The 20,058-nt window shown below is 50.7% G+C and overlaps 8 protein-coding genes across 8 annotated transcripts; 4 read left to right on the top strand and 4 right to left on the bottom strand.

Moving 5' to 3' along the window:
• Positions 1 to 58: 58 nt before the first annotated feature.
• A1O9_11284 (uncharacterized protein) lies at positions 59 to 1,264 on the bottom strand (the record flags this gene model as incomplete). Its single annotated transcript, XM_013400002.1, has 2 exons — positions 59 to 1,167; positions 1,222 to 1,264. The coding sequence occupies 2 exons, from the start codon at positions 1,262 to 1,264 to the stop codon at positions 59 to 61; spliced, it is 1,152 nt and encodes a 383-aa protein (XP_013255456.1).
• A 254-nt stretch (positions 1,265 to 1,518) lies between these two features.
• Positions 1,519 to 3,588, top strand: A1O9_11283 (uncharacterized protein; the record flags this gene model as incomplete). Its single annotated transcript, XM_013400001.1, has 1 exon — positions 1,519 to 3,588. The coding sequence occupies one exon, from the start codon at positions 1,519 to 1,521 to the stop codon at positions 3,586 to 3,588; it is 2,070 nt and encodes a 689-aa protein (XP_013255455.1).
• Positions 3,589 to 4,277: 689 nt separating this feature from the next.
• On the bottom strand, positions 4,278 to 5,687 carry A1O9_11282 (uncharacterized protein; the record flags this gene model as incomplete). The annotated part of the gene is made up of 1 exon (XM_013400000.1): positions 4,278 to 5,687. The coding sequence occupies one exon, from the start codon at positions 5,685 to 5,687 to the stop codon at positions 4,278 to 4,280; it is 1,410 nt and encodes a 469-aa protein (XP_013255454.1).
• A 1,522-nt stretch (positions 5,688 to 7,209) lies between these two features.
• A1O9_11280 (uncharacterized protein) lies at positions 7,210 to 8,401 on the top strand (the record flags this gene model as incomplete). Its single annotated transcript, XM_013399999.1, has 2 exons — positions 7,210 to 7,621; positions 7,668 to 8,401. 2 exons carry the CDS (start codon positions 7,210 to 7,212, stop codon positions 8,399 to 8,401), a joined length of 1,146 nt encoding a protein of 381 aa, XP_013255453.1.
• Positions 8,402 to 9,160: 759 nt separating this feature from the next.
• A1O9_11279 (1-phosphatidylinositol phosphodiesterase) lies at positions 9,161 to 10,603 on the top strand (the record flags this gene model as incomplete). Its single annotated transcript, XM_013399998.1, has 1 exon — positions 9,161 to 10,603. The coding sequence occupies one exon, from the start codon at positions 9,161 to 9,163 to the stop codon at positions 10,601 to 10,603; it is 1,443 nt and encodes a 480-aa protein (XP_013255452.1).
• A 291-nt stretch (positions 10,604 to 10,894) lies between these two features.
• On the bottom strand, positions 10,895 to 15,073 carry A1O9_11278 (uncharacterized protein; the record flags this gene model as incomplete). The annotated part of the gene is made up of 1 exon (XM_013399997.1): positions 10,895 to 15,073. The coding sequence occupies one exon, from the start codon at positions 15,071 to 15,073 to the stop codon at positions 10,895 to 10,897; it is 4,179 nt and encodes a 1,392-aa protein (XP_013255451.1).
• Positions 15,074 to 15,883: 810 nt separating this feature from the next.
• A1O9_11277 (uncharacterized protein) lies at positions 15,884 to 17,057 on the bottom strand (the record flags this gene model as incomplete). Its single annotated transcript, XM_013399996.1, has 2 exons — positions 15,884 to 16,329; positions 16,388 to 17,057. 2 exons carry the CDS (start codon positions 17,055 to 17,057, stop codon positions 15,884 to 15,886), a joined length of 1,116 nt encoding a protein of 371 aa, XP_013255450.1.
• A 468-nt stretch (positions 17,058 to 17,525) lies between these two features.
• A1O9_11276 (uncharacterized protein) lies at positions 17,526 to 19,034 on the top strand (the record flags this gene model as incomplete). The annotated part of the gene is made up of 1 exon (XM_013399995.1): positions 17,526 to 19,034. One exon carries the CDS (start codon positions 17,526 to 17,528, stop codon positions 19,032 to 19,034), a length of 1,509 nt encoding a protein of 502 aa, XP_013255449.1.
• Between the last annotated feature and the right edge of the window lie 1,024 nt (positions 19,035 to 20,058).

Below are 20,058 nucleotides of genomic sequence, written 5' to 3'. Positions count from 1 at the left end.
ACAGTATGGGTCCTCTGCTGGTGCTCTGTACGGAGTACAGACAGATACAGAGTTCTCTCTAAATGGTCCTCTTAGCCTGTGCTAGCATCTGAGCCACAGTTGGATCATCATCGTCAACTTGAATTCCCTGCTCTCGTAAAGCATTCTGATATCTCCTCTTTAAACCTTCCTCATCATCCCCCTCCCGCTCAGCATCAGGATAATTGTCTGGATCATTTGCGTCGTCGTCTTCCTCTTCAGAAGACTCTTCGGCAGGTGATCTTTGTGTTGCCTTCGACTTGCTATCCATGTTCATGTCTCTCATTACTTTGGTCAGGTCATTCGCTCGTTGGCTTGCGCTTTCATCTTGTCGTTCCTTTCGTCTCTTCTCTAGTTCTGGCTGGTAGTCTTTTTCAAATTCTTTTCTCTTCTCTTCCACCGCCTCGAAGAACTCATCAATACCCTCACCCGTCATACTTGATACCGCTACCATGTTTAGATGTGAGTAGAACTCCTCCAACATCACACTCATGCTGTTAACCAAGCTTCCCATGTATCCACTCCCACCGTATCCCTCGCCACCAAATACACCTTTCGTCTGCTCTTCCTGAAGTGCGTCCTGGAACTTTTCAAAGTCCGTCATCCACTCTCTCGCAAACTCGGCATCTTGGATGTCCGTCTTGTTGAACACAAGGACCATGGGAAGCTTAGTTTTGTAAAGTATAGAGCAAGCATAAAGCATATTAGACATGAATGTAGACGTAGAGGATGTGCGTGGTGTGTCGATAATGTAAGCAATGACAGTGGGAAATGAAGAAGCGAGTGACTCAAGTAGAATGCTGCCAGAGGCTGACCAGACGAAAACTTCGATCTGACCCGGTGTATCAATCAAGAAGTGTTTTGGAGGTGTGATGTTGCTGTCAGGAGGTGGACTGGCACGCTTTTCTAATAAGCCCATAATTTGATCGATCTTGGTTGCGAAGAGATTGAGGGAGGTCAGGATGCCGCCGTTTGGACCGAGATTGTATTGTTTCATCACTTCCTTGTAATTTATACTATCTCGAATGTCGATATTTGGTTGGAAAGGGACATGAGTGACAGCGGGGTCAAGGTTCAGCACATAGGGTTTGGTCTTGTTGACGTGTAGGTAGTTGTTGATTCTTTGCATGAAGGTCGTCTTCCCGGATCCTGAGCACTTGTCAGTCGATCCCAGGCATGTGAACCACAAATGTATATATTTACCGGCCATCCCAATGCAAACCACGGCAACTGGAGAGGTCGACATCATGTCAAAGCCCAGTCAGAAGTAGTATTGTGTTGATGGATAAGTTCTCTTCTTTGCAGCATGCAAAAAGAGGAGGGGTGGAAATACTCCGTACTTTGGGTAGACATAAAAGAGGCAGGCGCGACAGCGGCAATGACGCACTTCCCTCCAGATTAATTCCGCCTCCATCACTACTTCAATTGCTGGCGCACTTCTCGGTAGCTACGTTCACATCACTACAAGAACTCCCTGGAATTACACCTCACTCTATATCCATGGCTCTCGAAGATTTTGAGCGCGAGCTCGCTGAGCAAAAGGAAACAGAAAGGCGACGAGAGCGACAGAAAGACTCTGATCGGTCAGGCCACAAACACCACCGACATCACCATCGAAGTTCTCGACACAGCTACACGCGCGACGATGAAGACAGCCATCGCTCCAAGCGACAGAGGTATTCAAAAGATGATGATGCGTCGGAAAGCAGACATAGTCATAGGCATAGACACCACCGCCGGAGCAGAGGGGAAGAAAACGGCGCTGACAATGACAACGACAAGGACAATACCACAGACAAACAGCCAGTGTCGAAACCAGATACCACAGAGTTAAAGCGCGATTCCTGGATGGAGGCCCCATCAGCGCTCGATGTCGACTATGTCCAGAGAAAGAAGCCAGAGCCCTCACCCCCGAAAACCTCTTCTTTAGGCGCAGACTTTGAACTGAAGATTCACGAGAAGGAACTAAACCATCATCTGCGAGATCTGCAGGCAGGCAGAAATATGGATGATCTCGAAGATGAGACGCCAGTTGACCAAGTGGACTACACGTTTGGCGATGCAGGATCACAGTGGCGCATGACAAAACTCAAGGCTGTCTATAGACAGGCTAACGAGTCCGGTCGGAAAATCGATCATGTCGCACTTGAACGCTATGATACTCTTCGCCAATTCGACGAGGCTCGAGAGGAGGAGATTGAACTTGACAGGCGTAAGTCCTATGGAAAAGATTATGTCGGCAAAGACAAACCCAGTGGAGAGCTCTACCAAGAGCGAAAGCTCGATGCTGGACGGCACGAACTCCACGCCCGAGACGCATATGTAAGCCCAGACAATCTGGCCGAGCAGATCCCGGTTGCATCAGCACCTTCAGGACCCAAGATTGACCAAACAGCTCTCAACAAAATGAAAGCTCAACTTATGAAAGCACATTTGAGGAAGGACCCCAAGACCTCCCAACTGGAAAGAGAATACAACGACGCATTGAACAGCTACTCTCAACAAGACCCTACCATCATAAACCTCTCGGCAATGGACAACCGCATGCTATCATCGGCACCGCGCAACGAAGTCAAAGCCGTCCAAACCCGACGCGGAGAGGAACGCGGCCAGGTCGAAGAGAACGAAGACATGACCATTGAAGACATGGTCCGCGAAGAGCGGCGCACACGAGGACAAGCCGGTGGTGACGGCGCACGTCTGGCGGAACGGATCGCCAAGGACGGCAAGTTCGACAACGACCTAGAATACCTAGATGAGAACGCGGCGAAGCTAGCGAAACGCGTCCACAAATCCGATGCCAACCTGCGCAACGTCGCCATCGCCGAGTATCAAAAACTCAACCGGATCCTTGAGAACTGCCCGCTCTGCCACCACGAAGACACAGACAATCCACCCATCGCGCCCGTCGTGTCTCTGGGAACTCGCACCTATCTCACCTTACCCACCGAACCGGAGCTTGCTCCATTGAGCACGATGATCATCCCAACACAGCACCACACGAACCTCCTAGAATGCGACGACGATGAGTGGGAGGAGATCCGGAACTTCATGAAATCACTCACGCGCTTCTACCACGCGAGCGGGCGCGACGTAATTTTCTACGAGAATGCCGCGTTCCCTCACCGCAAACCGCACGCGGCGATGGCGGCCGTGCCACTGCCATATAGTCTGGGGGAGACGGCGCCGGCGTTCTTCCGCGAGGCATTCCTCAACGCCGAGAGCGAGTGGAGCCAGCATAAGAAGATTGTTGACACGCTGGCCAAGGCGAAGAAAGAAGGGCTGGGCAAGGCCGCGTTCCGCCGGAGCCTGGTCAAGGAGATGCCATATTTCCACGTTTGGTTTGAGTTGGATGGCGGGGCGGGACATATCGTGGAGGAGAGTGATCGGTGGCCTAGAGGGGACCTCTTCGCACGTGAGATCATCGGTGGCATGTTAGGGTCGGAGCCCGATGTAATCAAAAGGCAGGGACGGTGGCATCGAGGCTTGGATAACAGGGTCGATGGGTTTAGGAAGCAGTGGCACAAGTTCGATTGGACGCGGGTCCTGACTGAGGGAGGTGCTGCCTAAAGCACCGAGCAGGGTGTGAATGTTTCGAGAGGGCTATCAAAAGGCACAAGGGAAGAGAGAATGGGTCAATTACCGTTGATCCCGTCATTCTCTCTCTATGCTGGGTAGTTGAACAGCCAGTGCGCCATTACTCTTCGCGAAACTCTGCGAGCCTCCTATAATACCATTTTGTCTAGATCTACTGCTCGCTGTAACAACACACCAATATGATCAACCCTAATTTTACTCCAAATCATGTCTGGCCTGGCTATCCTATACCATCCATCAGGTGTTTTGTAGTCCTTCTGTCCTATGTTACCGTGGCTGAGCCCCTCCGCGCTTTTGAACTGCAACTCCGGAGGGATTAGGTCGACCGCATGGTAGCAATGGCGTGTGCCAATTTGATATGACGGTGACGCGGTGTACCGCAACATGACTCGTCTCGTTAGACTGTCGTCCCAATAGCTCACCAAAGGTAGCATTTCTCGGTGCGCGACGTCGGGTCACCTAGGTTGTCGGTCTCATCCATTGGCCGCATCTGTAGCTTGCGACTGGATATTGCACAGACTCGTTGACCAGATTCGGGACCATTCACTGGCATAGTTCTTTATCAACCAGAGTCGGCGCTTTTGGGTCATGTTTCAATGACTATGACACCAGAGGCTGGGCCGGCCTAGAGTGCAAATGTAGGATCTTAGGGGGAACCCACTTTAACTCATATCTGCAATCATTGTGCCAGGTTCTTCGAGATACTTCTGCACCTTTGTAGCCATACGCGCCATCGTAGCCCCATCAACAACGCGATGATCGGCGCTCCAGCTAATGTTTGCCTGTAATGCAGGCTTCACGGTGACTCCATCATTGGCGAATACGGGGACGGTCTTGATTTTTCCCACTCCCATGATGGCAAGTTGACCCTCGACAATAACAGGAGCGACGACTTCGCCACCAATATTGCCGATATTGCTGACCGTGATAGTGCCTCCGGTGAGGTCGTTATTGCTGAGTTTACCCGCTTGACCTAACTGCGCGAGTCTCTGGAGCTCTTCAGCAATCGAAGTGATTGATCGAGCGTTGACTGCTTTGACGACCGGTACGATTAGTCCGTTAGGTGTATCCATTGCCACGCCAATATTGTGGACGGAGCGAAGGATCAGTTGAGGTTTCTTTGGGTCAGCTGTTAGGTCTAGTCTCGCGTTGAGGAGAGGATACTGATTGAGGGCTAGCGAGACAGCTTTGATCATGAATGGCATGTATGAATATTTCGGCGTAGTGCCTGGATTTCGAAGACTGTTCAGCTGTGACCGCATTGAGGACAACGTGGTGAGGTCGACAGAGTCGGAAAAGAGGAAGTGGGGAATAGATAATGACCCTGTCATGCTCTTGAACATTGCCGATTGGACGGGCGTGAGCTTCTGTGCAGTCTCGGTCTGCTTAGCTTCAATTGCTGGTTTTGAGATAGAAGTAGACGAGACCTTGGACTGTTGCGAGCCTCCCTCGAGATGCTTGAACACGTCTTCCTTCAAGACACGGCCATCTTTACCGGTGCCGGTGATATCCTCGATCGCCAGATCATGCTCTTTAAGGAGACCGCGCACAGCTGGTGTAGCCAACGAAGCATGCTTTCCAGGTTGTTGTATTTCTGGCTCTGGTTCTGGGACGGCTGCTTTCGCTTCGACAGCATCACTTGATGCAACTGCTTCGGAGGGTCCTGCCTCTAGTTCTGAAGGTTGCTCCGACTCGGCGTCTCCCTCGACCTCGATTTCGAGGAGTGTATCACCAGTTTGTACAACATCGTCTTGACCGAAATAGATCTTCTTGATAACTCCACTGTACTTTGAGGTAATCTCAACGGAGGCCTTGTCGCTCTGGACTTCGCAGAGCGGACTCCATTCTTCAATAGGAGCACCTTCTTCCACGAACCATTGAATGATCTGAACTTCCTTGACGCCCTCTCCAATATCCGAGAGTACGTGTTTCTCTGTTTTTTCCCATCGAGCAGAAGCATGGAAGTGTCGAGCGAGGGGCAGGAAAGGGCTACACGCTCGAGGACGAATGACAGGACCTCGGACCATGCGTTGCATCAGCCGTAGGGCTTGAGGTGAAGGTATGTACTTCATGTTGACAATATGGAGGAGACGGTCTCACAATTACAGAGATTTCTCTGCAAATGCCTCCCCCTTCGAAGTATTTGAGGCAAGCTTTGTCTGTGAGATTGACGAGGAGGAGGAATGAAAACAGCCGTGTCTAACCGACCGCGCACTTCGATGCTGTCCCACTCCATCTCCGAATGACGAATGACGTGGAGGCCGAGGTCGTGCCTGCCAAACTGACCATTGCCTTTGGTCATGACTAAGCCGGAGATTCAAATTGAGATTCCCATCTCAAACTTGAAACTCTTGGATCTTCTAGAGGACACTCAGTCCTGCTACCCGTGCACTGCTGCACTGCTGCTCGTGCAGGAGAAGTCAATGGAAACCATAGCATTCGTATCACCTGCTGTACTCGCAATGAGACATACGAAGAATGTGTTTTCCAGGGAATATAAGTTCATAGCTCTTCATCCAAGGACCTCAGCTCCAGTGCCTATTCTACGTACACTTGAGTATCATGATAAGGCATCCCATCAGATAATGAAATCCATATTGAAGCAGCGACAACCACCGCAGGCAACATACGGAGTGCTCCGTACTGGAGATGCCAAGAGTCGCCCAAGTCAACCTTGGAAGGCCTCAACCACACAGTACCTGATTCGAACACGTTGCTCACACCAAAAAAACAGCAGATCCCAGAAAAGTCAGTGTGCGCCTTTCAACTAAGAGATTTTCGATAGAGCGCAAAAATAGTCAAATAGTAGCAACGATTGGTTTCGATCCAATGTCCTCCGGGTTATGAGCCCGGCGCGCTTCCACTGCGCCACGTGGCTTTTTGTCACTGATTTGTGATCAAAAATGAGCGATAAAAATATATATATTGCGGAAGTTGGTCTTGGCGCGGGGCTACCCAGCTCTAACAGCTTCGCGGGCTCGGCGTGTTTGGGCACTGACTTCAACATCGATCTGTTACGGCAAACTTCCATCTTCTTTGCCATGCATGCCTCATCATATCATTGTTCACAAATCTTTATTGCTCATATGAGTTCCTTGTTTCTTGGCTGTAATAGTCTCACTCATCCCAGACTTACTTCGTTATGCAAAACCTGCCATACTTATGGCTCCACCGTTGAATGTGGCAAGCCTCCATGTCCCTGGTCTGCGACCCAAGCCGTTTACTAAACAGGGCGGACGTTGTCGTTTGGGTTCATATTACAGCCACTTGTACGATGATCACGCTTTGCAAGGTAAGGAATGTCCTTCGGCCGGGGCAAACAGCGCAAAACCATACTCCCTCCCAACAGGTGCCGGCAACATTCCACCACTTGGTGATTGCGCATCCATCTAGCAATGCTTTCTCAAAATTCTCCACCTTCCGCATTTGGCAGTCTCGACAATCGAACGGGAGTCCTGAGTATTCCTTTCGAAGATGCCACGGACAGACTCGCATGCCTGTTGGCTATCACGGACCACTTCGTCCGTGAGTTTGTTTATAAAAGGACGAAAGAAAAGGTAAGACTGCGTTTCGTCGATCATCAAATCCTCGACCATGTCAAACCACGCACTTGTGTTCGGTGCCTCGGGCATATCAGGATGGGCCCTCGTGAAGGAGGCTCTAAGCTATCCGAATGCTGCGGCAATTTCCAGAGTCACTGCACTCACAAATCGACCTCTTTCCTTATCGGATAGTCACTGGCCAGAAGACAAACGGCTTCAGTTGGTCAGTGGGGTTGATTTGACCAGCCCAGTAGCCAACATCGTCTCGTTGCTGAATGACATTCCAAGCATCGAGACGGTCTCTCATGTCTTCCTGTTCCTGTATCTCGATCCAGGGAAAGACAAGAAAACATTGGCTAAAGTCAACACCGATCTAGTCAGAGCCGCCGTTGAGGCCATGCAACAAGTGTCTCTGGTGATCAAGAGCTTCATCCTTCAAACTGGTGGAAAATCGTATGGCCTTGGTAAGCAACAACAGAGCGAGATCGATGCACCCGCTTATCTAGTCAGAACGACCCGATCTCGTCACGATTATACCTCCACTCAAAGAGTCGTACCCGAGAGTGCCAAAACCGATTGCTGACGACATCTTCTACTACCATCAGTATGATGTGCTTGAAGCACTATCCAAGGGCGCTTCATGGACCTTCACCGAGATCCGACCTGATGCAATGATAGGTTTTGTCCCAGGGACAAATGCAATGAACATAGCCCAAGGCCTTGCATTCTACTTGACCCTCTATCGTGAAGTCCATGGAAAGGGAGCGACGGTCGCCTATCCCGGGGCTGAACATGGCTATCGACACAAGCACACCGACACTTTCCAGGACATCGCAGCTCGCGCGGAGATATTCGCTGCCTTGAACCCAGAGAAATGCGGCTCCGGTCGCACATTCAACATCGTCAACGGAGATGTGATCACATGGGCGGATAAATGGACGCCCATCACGGCCTACTTTGGGCTCAACGGCATTGGCCCTCAGGGAGCTTTTGAACCCCCAGCAGATTTCGTTCGAAGGCATATCGGGGGTTGGGATGAGCTGGTCAAAAGAGAGGGGCTGAAGCCAAGTCGCATTGAAGCATTCTTCTGGCCTTTCCTCGACGTTATGATGGATAAGGCATTCTTTGATCGTCAGTACGATGTGAGTGCTGCACGTGCGGTGGGGTTTGATGAGACCATCGACACAGTCAAGGCATACACCATTGCGTTTGATAGAATGCGCCTTGCTCGGATCATTCCGTAGAACCCTAGCGTTGCCTTTGTTTAAGCAACATCAACGAACCACGTTGGCTTCAGTCTCCTGCAGTCATGAATCGACCACATGAAGTTCACCGACTCTTCATCCACGTCAGCGAGCTTGGCAGTCAGTATTCGGCGACCAGAGGGCTAGTAAAAGCTTCAGGTCTATTCTAGACGCCATTCTATCATTGACACGTAAGTGAGCTCCGTATGAATTCCAGTGTGGTGAGAACTTCGGATCACGGAAGCGTGGCTTCGCAAGTCCTACGTCTTAAGCCCAAAGCCTTGTTATGAACCCCCCGCGGACTGCGCGAAGTAGCCTTTCCACGTGGCATTGAGCCTGCCTGGAAGCGAGGGGCTCCGGCTACAATGTCTACTTTGAACTTTGTAAGCGGTAGGATGAACGATAAGCACTTTAATAGTGGTGTGAACAAAGGCGGACATCCGAATCCCGCTTGAGACAACCCGCTGGTTTGAAACTACGCGAACGTCGACTCGATTGGCCATGGCCAAAACTGCCCTGCCCCCGCGAACCCCCTCCATTGCAGAGCCTGACAAGCTGATGCTTCAGCCCCAGAGAGTTCGAGATCAAACTCAGCTAGGGCTCAAACTCAGCTGGGACCTGGAGCATTAGCTTCCCTCAGCTCCAAAAGTAGTGGGTACATATCCTAGAGCTCGTCTTTCAATCATGCCGGTGCCATCACCTTTCTCTTCACTCCTTGGTCTTATCACCAATCAGCCAAAAACAGGCAATAATCTCACCATGGCTCCCAACGTCACGATCCGAAACATCAGCAATAATCCATTGACGCTCGTGCAGGTTGAACATTTCGAGCCTCACAGGGAAGAGAAAGGTGACTTGCTGATGAGCAATGTCACCATGGCGCTGGGAAACGTCACCAACACTCTCGGCCTGACCAACACTAGGACCCGTAAGGACGTCCCAGAAATCGATGCCGATGCCAAACCGTTCGAGAGTCGAAACCTCGACATCAAACTCCCGCCGTTCTCGATCGTGAACACCGATATTCGAGCCACGATCAACAAGCCAGATGAGAGGTTGCGCTTGACCTTCCGGACCGAACTCGGGGGCAAGCATCAGCTTTACTGTCCGGTCCCGACTCAGCAGACAGCCTCATTAGTCGCCCTGGCAGATAATCCCAAATACCGCTTCACGGGCATCTACTTGACGCAACACTCCTATGTCACATTGTTCAACACCTCAAATCTAGAATCATGGATGAGAAACATTCCAGATTTCACCCCTCTAGGCGCGCTATCAATCCCCGGCTCCCACAATTCTCCCACGTGCTACCCAGCCCCTCCATCAGTCCGATGCCAGGCCGTGTCGCCAAAGGAGCAGCTGAAGAACGGATTCCGCTTCTTCGACATCCGAGTGCAAGTGCCCGAGCCCTTCAACGCAGGTTCGGACCATCTCAATCTCGTCCATTCAGCCTTCCCCATCTCACTGACCGGCCACAAACACTTCCGGGACTTGTACAACGACATCCTCCGGTTTCTCAAAGACAACCCAACCGAGACGCTGGTCCTCTCATTGAAACGAGAAGGCACAGGGAAAGGCACGGACGAGCAATTGTCTCGCATCCTGAAGAACCACTATCTCAAGGACCGAGAATGGTTCACCGAGCCGCGCGTGCCGACCTTGGGCGAAGCGAGAGGTAAAATCGTCCTGTTCAGACGGTTCGGCCTCGAGGAGGAACTCAGAAAAGAGTGGAACGGACGTGGGCTCGGCATCGACGCGCAGAACTGGGCCGATAACACGCCCAACGCGACCTGCCCCTCCGGAGACGTCGTCGTGCAGGACTTCTATGAAGTCTTGGAGCGGCCTTCCATCGACAAGAAGATCACCTATGCACGTGATCATCTCGAGAGAAGCGGCTGCTGTCCGTTCTTCCCCAACGACCGCCAGAAGACCGAGGGCAAGAAGGTGCCGCTCCATGTTAATTTCCTCAGCGCTAGTAATTTCTGGAAGGTCGATACTTGGCCCCAGAAGATCGCGGCCGAGGTCAATCCGGCGATCACCGAGCACTTGTGCAGGAACCATCAGCTGGGCGACGGGGGCCGGGTTAAGGATGGTAACTGGAGCACTGGTATTGTGGTGACTGATTGGGTTGGTTTAGGGGGTGATTGGGATCTTGCAAGAGCAGTTGTCGGTATGAATGCAAAGTTGGTCAACCATGACTAAATACTAGTTGAGAGGCTTACAAGACGGGATTCAGTGGAACTAATGCAGACGTTAAAAGATGCTGAGCTAGACCGAGTCGACAATTTACTTCGATATCAGAATGGCATCATTCACCTAGTTCATGCTTGAGTTGGAGGCAGCAAAGAACAGAGAGTATCGCAGTAGCTGTGGATCATAAGATAAATTTGATAATCAAAGGGGTATGGGTATATTCGCTCGTGCCGTTTTTATCCTCCGAGTTCCGCTGAAGTACCCCAAAATTTGGTCGCTGTGCCGCGACCCAACAACCACTCATGCACGGAGCTTGAGGTACTCATCGCGGCAGCTTGTACAGTATTCATCATACCAATTATGCACTTCTGCAGTATGCCCCGTGGAGTTTTGTTCAGCATCGTGCAAGACTAAACCTTCTACCACCTGGCATCTTCGATTCTCATCGACCAGCCATTGCTGCCAGGCAGATTGCACAAGTTCCCTTTCAACGCGGTTAACCACCCGGACTGCCACGAACAGGTCATGTCGATATTTCCCTAGTCTTTGGCGTGTCTGCTGAATCCGTGCACCCTCAGTCCCAGGTCGGCTGGGCATCAGCTCCGGATCATGTTCATCATAGAAGACAGCATAGCATGTGCTTGCGTCGCGAGGCGGCATGTTCCCGCTCTGATGAAGGATCTCGTCCAGATCGTCATAATACACGGCTCGACTCATGACAACATCTGGGGAAATGCCAAGTCGCGCCATGAAGTTTCCCGCTCTGCGTTCATGCCACCAGCCCAATGTGTCTCGATAAGTATGCCAACTGTTGTAAAGAACGCTAAACATCAAGGCCAGCAAGATGAATTTGTTGGCTGATAGAATCTTGCTGAGCCACTTGAGGATATCCAGAAGCGTTTGTAAGATTGTACCGGCTGCACTTTCTCCCGCTGAAAGGGCGGTATGGATCATGAGGCCTGTCATTGTTCTTGATACGGGCTGTCGCCTGAGCTCAATATTGACAGCAGAAGCATCGATTTGTAGTTGAGTCGATTCTGTTGAATGGCCAACCTGGCCAAAGATTTGGACGGCTTTTTTCGTCCTGCTGTGTGCACCAAGTTTCCTGACTTGATCCGAGACAAGATCTGCCAGATCTTGTGAGTCCAGTTCGAGATCATACATTGCTTGTCTTTCTATCACACCTCCTAACATCCAAGCTGCTCGTAGCCACTCTACCTTCACGAAGATGGCGAGCTTGCACTTGCCCTTTGCTGCATGCGTAATAACAATCTTGCTAACGAGTCGCTGGCTGTTCTTGTATGGAAGATGCCATGGAGTTCTTTTATCTGTAACAACATAACACAGGTGATCGTTACTCACATCCACGACTTGGTAGTCCCGAACCTGTATCAGGTTTTCGCCACCGAGAAGGGCTTTTGTCGGGATATCGAAGGCGAATTCTCTTCGCAAGCGGCCTTCACTGAGATTGAGCCACGGACCTTGCGTCAAGTTTCTAGCTCGACGTTCATGTTGCAACAACTGCCAGAGTGCGCTCTTGTCACCAAAAACAACATGGAACAGTGCTTTCGCGCTAATGTCGTATTCTCTCTCAACGGTCAGACGAAGATTCCCTGCAGGTACATACTTGACAGGTTGTGCGGGGAGCTTAAACTTGGATTCTCGTCGTCCGAGAGGCCCTTGCTGCAAAGCTCTGTCAACTCTTATCTGGGTTTTCATTTCTGTTCCAAGCGTCGAAGCTCTACCTCGATAGCGCGGGCCCCCAGTATCAACCGGTGTGTTTGGAGAGACATCTTCCCAGCTTTCTAGACTCGGACTACGATCTGGAGCGTCCGTCTCCATCCTGAGTAGAGTCTTTATGAGCCCTTCGAGACCAAGCGGTTCACTATTGGTACTGTTTCTAACCAAAAAGTTGAGACGTCTCTGTAAGAGTCGCAGCGGCTCCAGAAACGTCTTGACCGTGATTCTTCGGGGGCTTCCATCACCTCCGCCATCTCGCAAGTGGAGGAAAATAAAATCACAATCTTTGCCCGGTGCTGCCGTAGCTTCTTCAATGGAACTGAGAGGAACACTCGAGGTCAGAACCAAACCGAGATGGTTACTATAAAAGTACACATCTCTCGAGGTTACATAGATACGCCCAGGAAAGTCCTGTTGCTCGCTGGGGTTCCAGGTTGCTCTGAATACCATCACAAGCCGCTCGTCATAGCAAACGTTTGGGAAGAGAAGGCGAAACTGAGCATCTTGGGACTTCAGCTGGAGCGGATAATAATCGGGAAAGTCGGGAACGAGTAGCTCCGCGCGCATCTCCCTGAGTCCTTCACGATCAACACTGATGGTTTTTCGGTGTCTCTTACTGGGAGAGGGAGTGCGACTACGAGTCGACGACGCCGGGATTGTAAGATCGAGTTGGGATATTGCATTCTGATGAGAAATAGCACCACGGGGCGGTGATGGTGTGGTTTTAGGTGGGAAGGAGGATGGCTTTAGTGAAGGGCTCGGTTGCAAGCCTAGTTTTAGCTCTGGCAGAATCTTGGGATCTCCCCGATCCAGTTTGTTGATTATGGCACTTTTGGAGGTTCCCCAGATATTAGCAAGCAAGCTAGTTGGAATGCCAGTCTTGCCTGGTGCTGGACTTAGTCCTCGTTCGCCAGTTACTATTACGGCCGATTTGCTGAGGTTGGTCTGAAGGGGGGACGGTGCTAACGTGGACGGAGAGAGAGTGCTTGGTGGCATATCGCGCAAGGCAAGCGTGAAGTTGTTTCTCGGTTTGGGTGCCTCGGAATCAGTGCCATGTACCGTTGGTAGGCTTGGGCCAACAGGCATTGATCCATGGCTGGCGGCGATCAAGCTGGCAATGCCACCAGCAGGGAGATTTGGTGTTGATGAGCTTGGGGATATCTGAGGGCCTGCTGTTCCTCTCCTGTGCAGATCAAGCTTTGATATGATTCGAGAGGCAGTCTCCCGGTGGCCACCTTGGTTTCCTTCGTCGAGCGCCGTCGATCGGCGCACAATGTCCACACTTCCGTCTCGCAAGTGCTCATTCCCCGGGACGGGAAGGGTGTGTGTCTTCTCTAGAGCAACAATATCATCTCCTGCGGCACCAGGCTCCGTTGAACTCAGAATGAAGGTTCCAAATTCGGGGACTGGAGGGGGTGATATGGCGAAAGCGGCATTGGCTTGTATATTTCCTCCCCCATGGAGCGATTTAGACGCTTCTGGGTCGTCCAAGGCCCTCGACTTGGCTGTTTCGAACGCTCCGATCCAATCGACAAGCTCGGACTGTGTTTCAGCTTGCAGGAGAATGGTGTTTTTGTTTGTCTTAAGTTCGAAGCAGAATCGACGTTCTTCGGCAGGAGCAGGTCGTACGTTGCATAGCAGAACACCGATCCGCTCACTTTCTTCCACCCCTCCTGCCCTTCCACCATGAAGTAGCCATCCAAATACACCGTTCCGAATAAATGCCCATCGTTTGACCCAAACTGTTCTTGTCGGCTTTCCACTGTATGTTCTGAGAAAGAGCCAGCCCTGTTTTTCACCGCTTTGGGAGGACGTCTTCTTAGGAGACCGCGGTAAAGTAGAGACACTGGCTGTTTGGGAATGCCCACCAAATTGAGGAACCGTCGAGAGGCTATAGTCTTCCAAGTCCCTCGATGGCCTTGTGTGTAGTTCAGCAGCATCCTCCAACTGCCTTTTCGCAGTCATTAATTCCTTTCGAAACGTTCTTTCGCTTAATTCCATTTCATTCAGCCAACCTTTGACTCTTTGCATTTCTTCTGCACCCCTCTGAAATGTTGCAGAGGCATTATCCCGTGACAAACGCATCTCTCGCCACTGATCAAAGAATAGTTTGACCAGAAGTTTGTCCACCGCGAAGCGAAACTGCGGAGCCATGCTCATAAAGTCCATCATTGCTTTCAGATATAGCTTCCTGGCTTCGTGTAGTTGGAAAGCTTCCTCTCGTAGTGAAGATGCTTCTTTTGATTTCCCAAGCCCGGCATATTTTGCTTGGAGATGTTCGAATGTCTTCTGCGTCGAGTCAACAGCCCGGCGTGATTCCTTGAGCACTCTAAGATCATATTGCAGAAAGTTTCTGATGGGATCGATCACCATAAAGTTGAGTCTCTTGACCATCGCAATCATGCTCATCCAGTAATCTTTGGCCCCATCTGCGCACCTTTTCATCGCGAGAACGCTATAATCGTGGTCCATCATAGATTCCGAGAGAGCGGTGGGGAGGATAGAGTGGGAGACGAAGTTATTGAGGACGTTCTCCAGAGTCAAGGATTCGGTGATGAGTCGACTTGTGGCCTTCACATATTCATCGAGCCACTTCTCGAGCAGGTCGACCTGCTCTCCATAATGGAAGACGGTGGCGCGTGCCGAAGGGGAATCGACCGCGGCTTCCTTCAGGGCAACAGGCACAAGGTCGATCAGCCTGCCAACCTCATCGGCTGGTAGCAGCCCGGCTTGAGCCATGGAAGGTTGAGGTAGGCCCTGCATTGCCTGCGATTTGTGTTCGACACGTGCGAGGTGTTGAAGTGAGATTAACAGGGATCTAACATCTTAAGACGGGCTGCTCCGAGGGCAACGGCAAGCGCAAGGGTTAATTTGATAGTTCTAATGGTAGGAAAGTTCAGGTAATGTGCTGTGTAAGTGCATGAAGTGCCTAAGTGGTTCGGTACGCGTAAACACACGAGGCCGGCCTACGTCAGAATGCGGTGGCACACAAGGGAGATAGATACTGTACGAGTATGTACGTGCAACGTCACCATGACAGGCAGTTTGATCACGTGATACATTCTCATGACTCGTGTGGCATTGCCAAGGACACTTCGAGTAAATTGAGCACAACTCTACGAGATACAGTGAAAAGAGAAAATCTCGAGTCAATTCTTCTCCTTTTCAAACACGCGGTACTAAGATGCGAATTACGCTAATGCATAGAGTTCTAGCCATCAGGAGCATCTCGCTAGTAGCGCGAGTAGAGTTAGACGGCCGTGTTGATGAGAATTCTGAAAGGCGATATGTTCAAACTGCAATCTTCAACCTATTGGCACCACTGATAAGGTTAGTTCAGGCGTGAGAAGCCAATGCAGCGGAAATCCTGTTCCGGAGGGATGCTGACGTATCCACAACGCGGTATACCAGGTGGGTGTGGCCTTCGGTTGGTCTTGCTCAGTATCTAGGGTTGCCAAAAATGTTCGCGTCCGCAGAGTCTCAGTTCCGAATGTTTTAAATTCACATTTGGTGTCATCATGGGCCGAGACCAAAGTGTCGCACACCCTGTTATATGCTTGCTCCGCCAGTCCGTGGACAGGTCTCGACTGGTATTTCGAACCCAGGATTCGTGGTGAACAGCACGCGGCTCCTATCCTTTTGAAGCTTCTCAACCTCCGAAGAGCGCAAACGACCTTCAAGTCGTGGAAATAACTTCAAAGTATTGTTTCTGCCCATTTTGACGATGCTGGCCTGATTAACGGGGAGCGTATCGAACCACGTTGATCCCTCCGTAATATTTTCATAAGGCGTGTCTACGGAGAATAGGACACGGTCAACACCAATTTCGGTGATTGCGTTTAGGAGTGGCGGTGTGCAGAAATATCCAGCGGTGGTGATCGAGACATTACTCTCTAGATATTCACGAAGCGTCTTCTTCGCAGGGAGGCCTCGTCCTCGATCTCTTTTTTCGAGCCAGTGGTCAATCCGGCCGAGTTGGCCTAGGAGAAGTTCGCCTGGCCTGGTTAGTATTCTGGTAACATACTGATCCGGAAAGAAGAGGTGGTAGAATACCCATATGGCCCAAAATCATTTGAAGTTTCGGAAATCGGTCGAACAATCCACTGGAACACATGGCCAACGCATGAAAACTCGAGTCAACTGTGAAGCTGAAGGTGGGTCCCACAAGCCACGGCCTGGTCTTATACAGCCGTAGAAACTCTTGTGGTATTGGTGGTTTAGGGTGGAGGTAAACTGGGACATCCAGCGATTCAACGGTCGCCCAAAAGGTGTCATACTTAGGATCATCATAAAACTGTTCCTTAACTGCTCCATCGGCATCAAGATACTCTTGAGCGTCGTGTAGCATGACGCCGACCATACCTAACTCCTTTACACACCTCGTCAGCTCAGCGGCAGCGTTAGCTGGATCATGCATCGAGACACCAGCAAAGGCTGAAAATCTCTCTGGCGCTTTGTCGACGAGGTTTGCGATATAGTTGTTTGACCGCACAGCATATTCTTCAGCAGCTTTTGGATTTCTGATGCCTTGGGGACCAGGAGGATTTTGGGACATTATTGCCATCTCCACGCCGTTAGCGTTCATCTCGTCTAGTCGAGCCCCATGAATCTCAAGAAGTGCCTTGGCGAGATCTTCCGAATTTCGCGATGCAAGCCGTAGTCTCTCGACCGGATTGTCCTCCGGCATGCCAACATGCTCTTCAAGTATAATTTTGCCTCGCATTGTGGTCGTCTAGATGCTGCTTGGGACTTTACAGGAAATTCTACGCCGAATGGCATGCGTAGATATCCCTTCCTGATATGGCGGGCTTATATACTGACATAGGTGAGCCTGACTGGATAATTAAATCTCCCCATTCCTCTCTATCCTCCCCTCCTTTCCACACCAAGAAAGGCTAATAGAAAGCGGAGACTCCACAGGAAAACGGCCGGTATGGAGCTAAGCCCACGGAAAACACGTGAAGCATTCAATCCGTCCACGTGCTCTCCTTGAACTACGTCGCTATGCAGTGTTATGCATGCAGGTAAAAGCATATCTTTACTTCTAACTTCAGTCAGCATTGCCAGCTTGTGGTACCACTACTTAAGTTACACTGGATATCTGGAAAATGCTGCCCGCGGGAAGAAATCCTAGCCATCTGCTATTTCTTGCCATTTAGCAAAGGGTAGTGGCAGAATCAGAATTTCCAAGATGGGGGTCCCAAAGTACAAGGCACTGACCAGATTTAAATACTCTTCTGACAGTCCAAAGGACTGCTTTGACGTCCACAATCCTGCGAATGGCGAGGTTATCACGACTATCCAAGGAGGCGGGATTGCTGAAATCGAGCAAGCAATTGAAGCAGCAGACCATGCTTTCCATAATGATTGGAGATGGAGATCTCCATTCGAACGGGCACGACTTCTTTTGAAAGCCGCAGACAGGCTTGAGGCACACTTCGACGAGCTCGCCTGTCTCCTATCGCTGGAAAACGGAAAGCCAGTTTCTCAAGCACGAGAAGGTGATGTGCTTTTTGTGATCGGCATTTATCGGTATTTCGCCTCTCTTATCGACAAGTTACCCAATGAGGTATACGATCAAGGTGCTATATATGCGACTGTTCTACGCGAGCCTTACGGTGTAGTCGGTGCTATACTCCCATTCAACTGGCCACCGATTCATTTCGGTGGTAAGAGCGCGCCGGCACTAGCAACGGGAAATACGATTGTAATTAAACCGGGAGACCAAGCGCCATTGACTGTAATGCGGATGGTCGAAATTGTATCGGAAGTTCTCCCTCCTGGCGTCATCCAGGCGGTGCCCGCAACGGGTGTACACGTACCGCAGGCACTGGTAACACACCCAAAGGTTAAAAAGATCAGTTTTACTGGATCAACAGGAGCAGGCGCTGCGGTCAGTAAGCTTGCAGCTGACGGAATCACTCCTCTGACGCTCGAACTTGGTGGTAAAAACGCCCTTTTAGTCCTGGAAGACGCAGACCTCGATCTAGCGGTACGAAATGCAGTCGACGGCGCTTTTTTTAACCAGGGCGAGGCTTGCACTGCTTCTTCCCGATTGTTAGTCCACAGCTCACTGCATGACTCATTTGTGAGTAAGCTAGCAGCCGCAGTGAGGCGCTTGAAAGTTGGTGACGGTGCCGACGAGCAGACTCACGTCGGCCCTGTGGTCACTAAAGCCCATCAGCAAAGGGTCGAGGAATACATTCGAATTGGTCTCGCTGAGGGAGCAAAGATAGAGGCACAAGCACCACTTCCTACTAATCCAAGGCTAACGAACGGGTTCTATATCCAACCAACTATCCTCACACAGGTCACGAGAGACATGCGCATCGCCAAAGAGGAAATCTTCGGTCCTGTTGTAACGGTCATCAAATTCGAGACGACTACAGAGGCCATCGAAATTGCCAACGAAGTCGAGTACGGGCTAGTCTGTGCAGTCTTCTCGAGAAATTTGACCGAGGCCATGCGGGTCGCACGCCACATCGACGCAGGTATGCTGTTTCTGAACAATTATAACCGAATGGCGCTAGGGACACCGTTCGGTGGCACAAAAGCTAGCGGGTACGGGCGTGAGCACTGCATCGAAACCCTCAAGGATTATACGTGGGCGAAGAATATGCGCTACCCGACAGGCTTAGGGGTGGTTGGAGGGTGGTCAAAACTGTCATCGCTATTCCCCTCTGAGGTGAACGGAAAGTGATGATATGAGGAGGTGGTATTAATGCCTAAGGATGAAGTGTCAGCTGAACATACTAAGCACTTGTTCTCTCAGTGTCGAGCGTGTTGATTATACAAGATAACCTACAAGTACATTGTTACATGCCCGTTAGACAGGGTGCGAAACGATATGGTATCGTTCTCAAGTCAATTTATTTCCTCTTCTCCACCAGTGACAACATGCATACACATCCTATCGCTGTTTAATCTCGCCATCTGCCAACTTATGAGCTGGCCCACAACTTAAATGTAACGGACAACTACCTACGACAGATAAGAGGGCATCAAGGAGGCGGTTAATCAGTTGGACACCTACAAGTAAGTCCTCCACGGCCTGGAATATGCCTAGCTTTCCCGAATCCGGGAATCCCGTATCTGGGCGCGAGGATCGGCCTGAGGCTCCATACATCGATAATCCAGGTAGGACTTCAAGAATTCAACCTTTATCTTGATGAACACTCGGTGCCAAGCACATATTAGGTGTGCATCGGAAAATCCTCCGTTTGTCGTAGGAATTGGATTTTCCGAGCGTTCAACTTGCCGCAACAACCGAGGCAGTAGACCTGGCGACTTATAATGTCATAGCTTTCTTGGGAGTACTCCGTATCCAAGTCGATTTCGGAAGCGAGAGAACAACTTCAATCAGATCTCCACGCTCCAGCCCGTTCATGTGCTCTGCACCCTCCTCCACTCAGAGCTGGAAGAAGGACGGGATGTAGAGCGGAACACTTTCCTGCATTTCCTTCTTGCGCTCACGTGCACGGACAACCTCAAATATTCCCGATTGGGCTGAGGGCTGAGGCCGCCTAAACGACATTGGCTACCCCGTGCCTAAGTTTCACTTTGAAGTCAAGCCCATCAGGGCAACAGTCCTACTCCCCACTGCTCCATCCTTCCTGATCTCCGCAATACTGAGTCGAGGCCTCGCACAAACTAATGCGAAGTGTAAGATCTGCATGGAGATACATTATTGCAAAAGTCGTTAACCCCGCAAATCATAAATTCAC

Source organism: Exophiala aquamarina, assembly GCF_000709125.1.
Source record: "Exophiala aquamarina CBS 119918 chromosome Unknown aczIA-supercont1.16, whole genome shotgun sequence".
NCBI classification, from domain to species: Eukaryota; Fungi; Ascomycota; class Eurotiomycetes; order Chaetothyriales; family Herpotrichiellaceae; genus Exophiala; species Exophiala aquamarina.
Note: the sequence above shows the minus strand (reverse complement) of the source record. Positions and strands in the feature narration are given on the sequence as shown.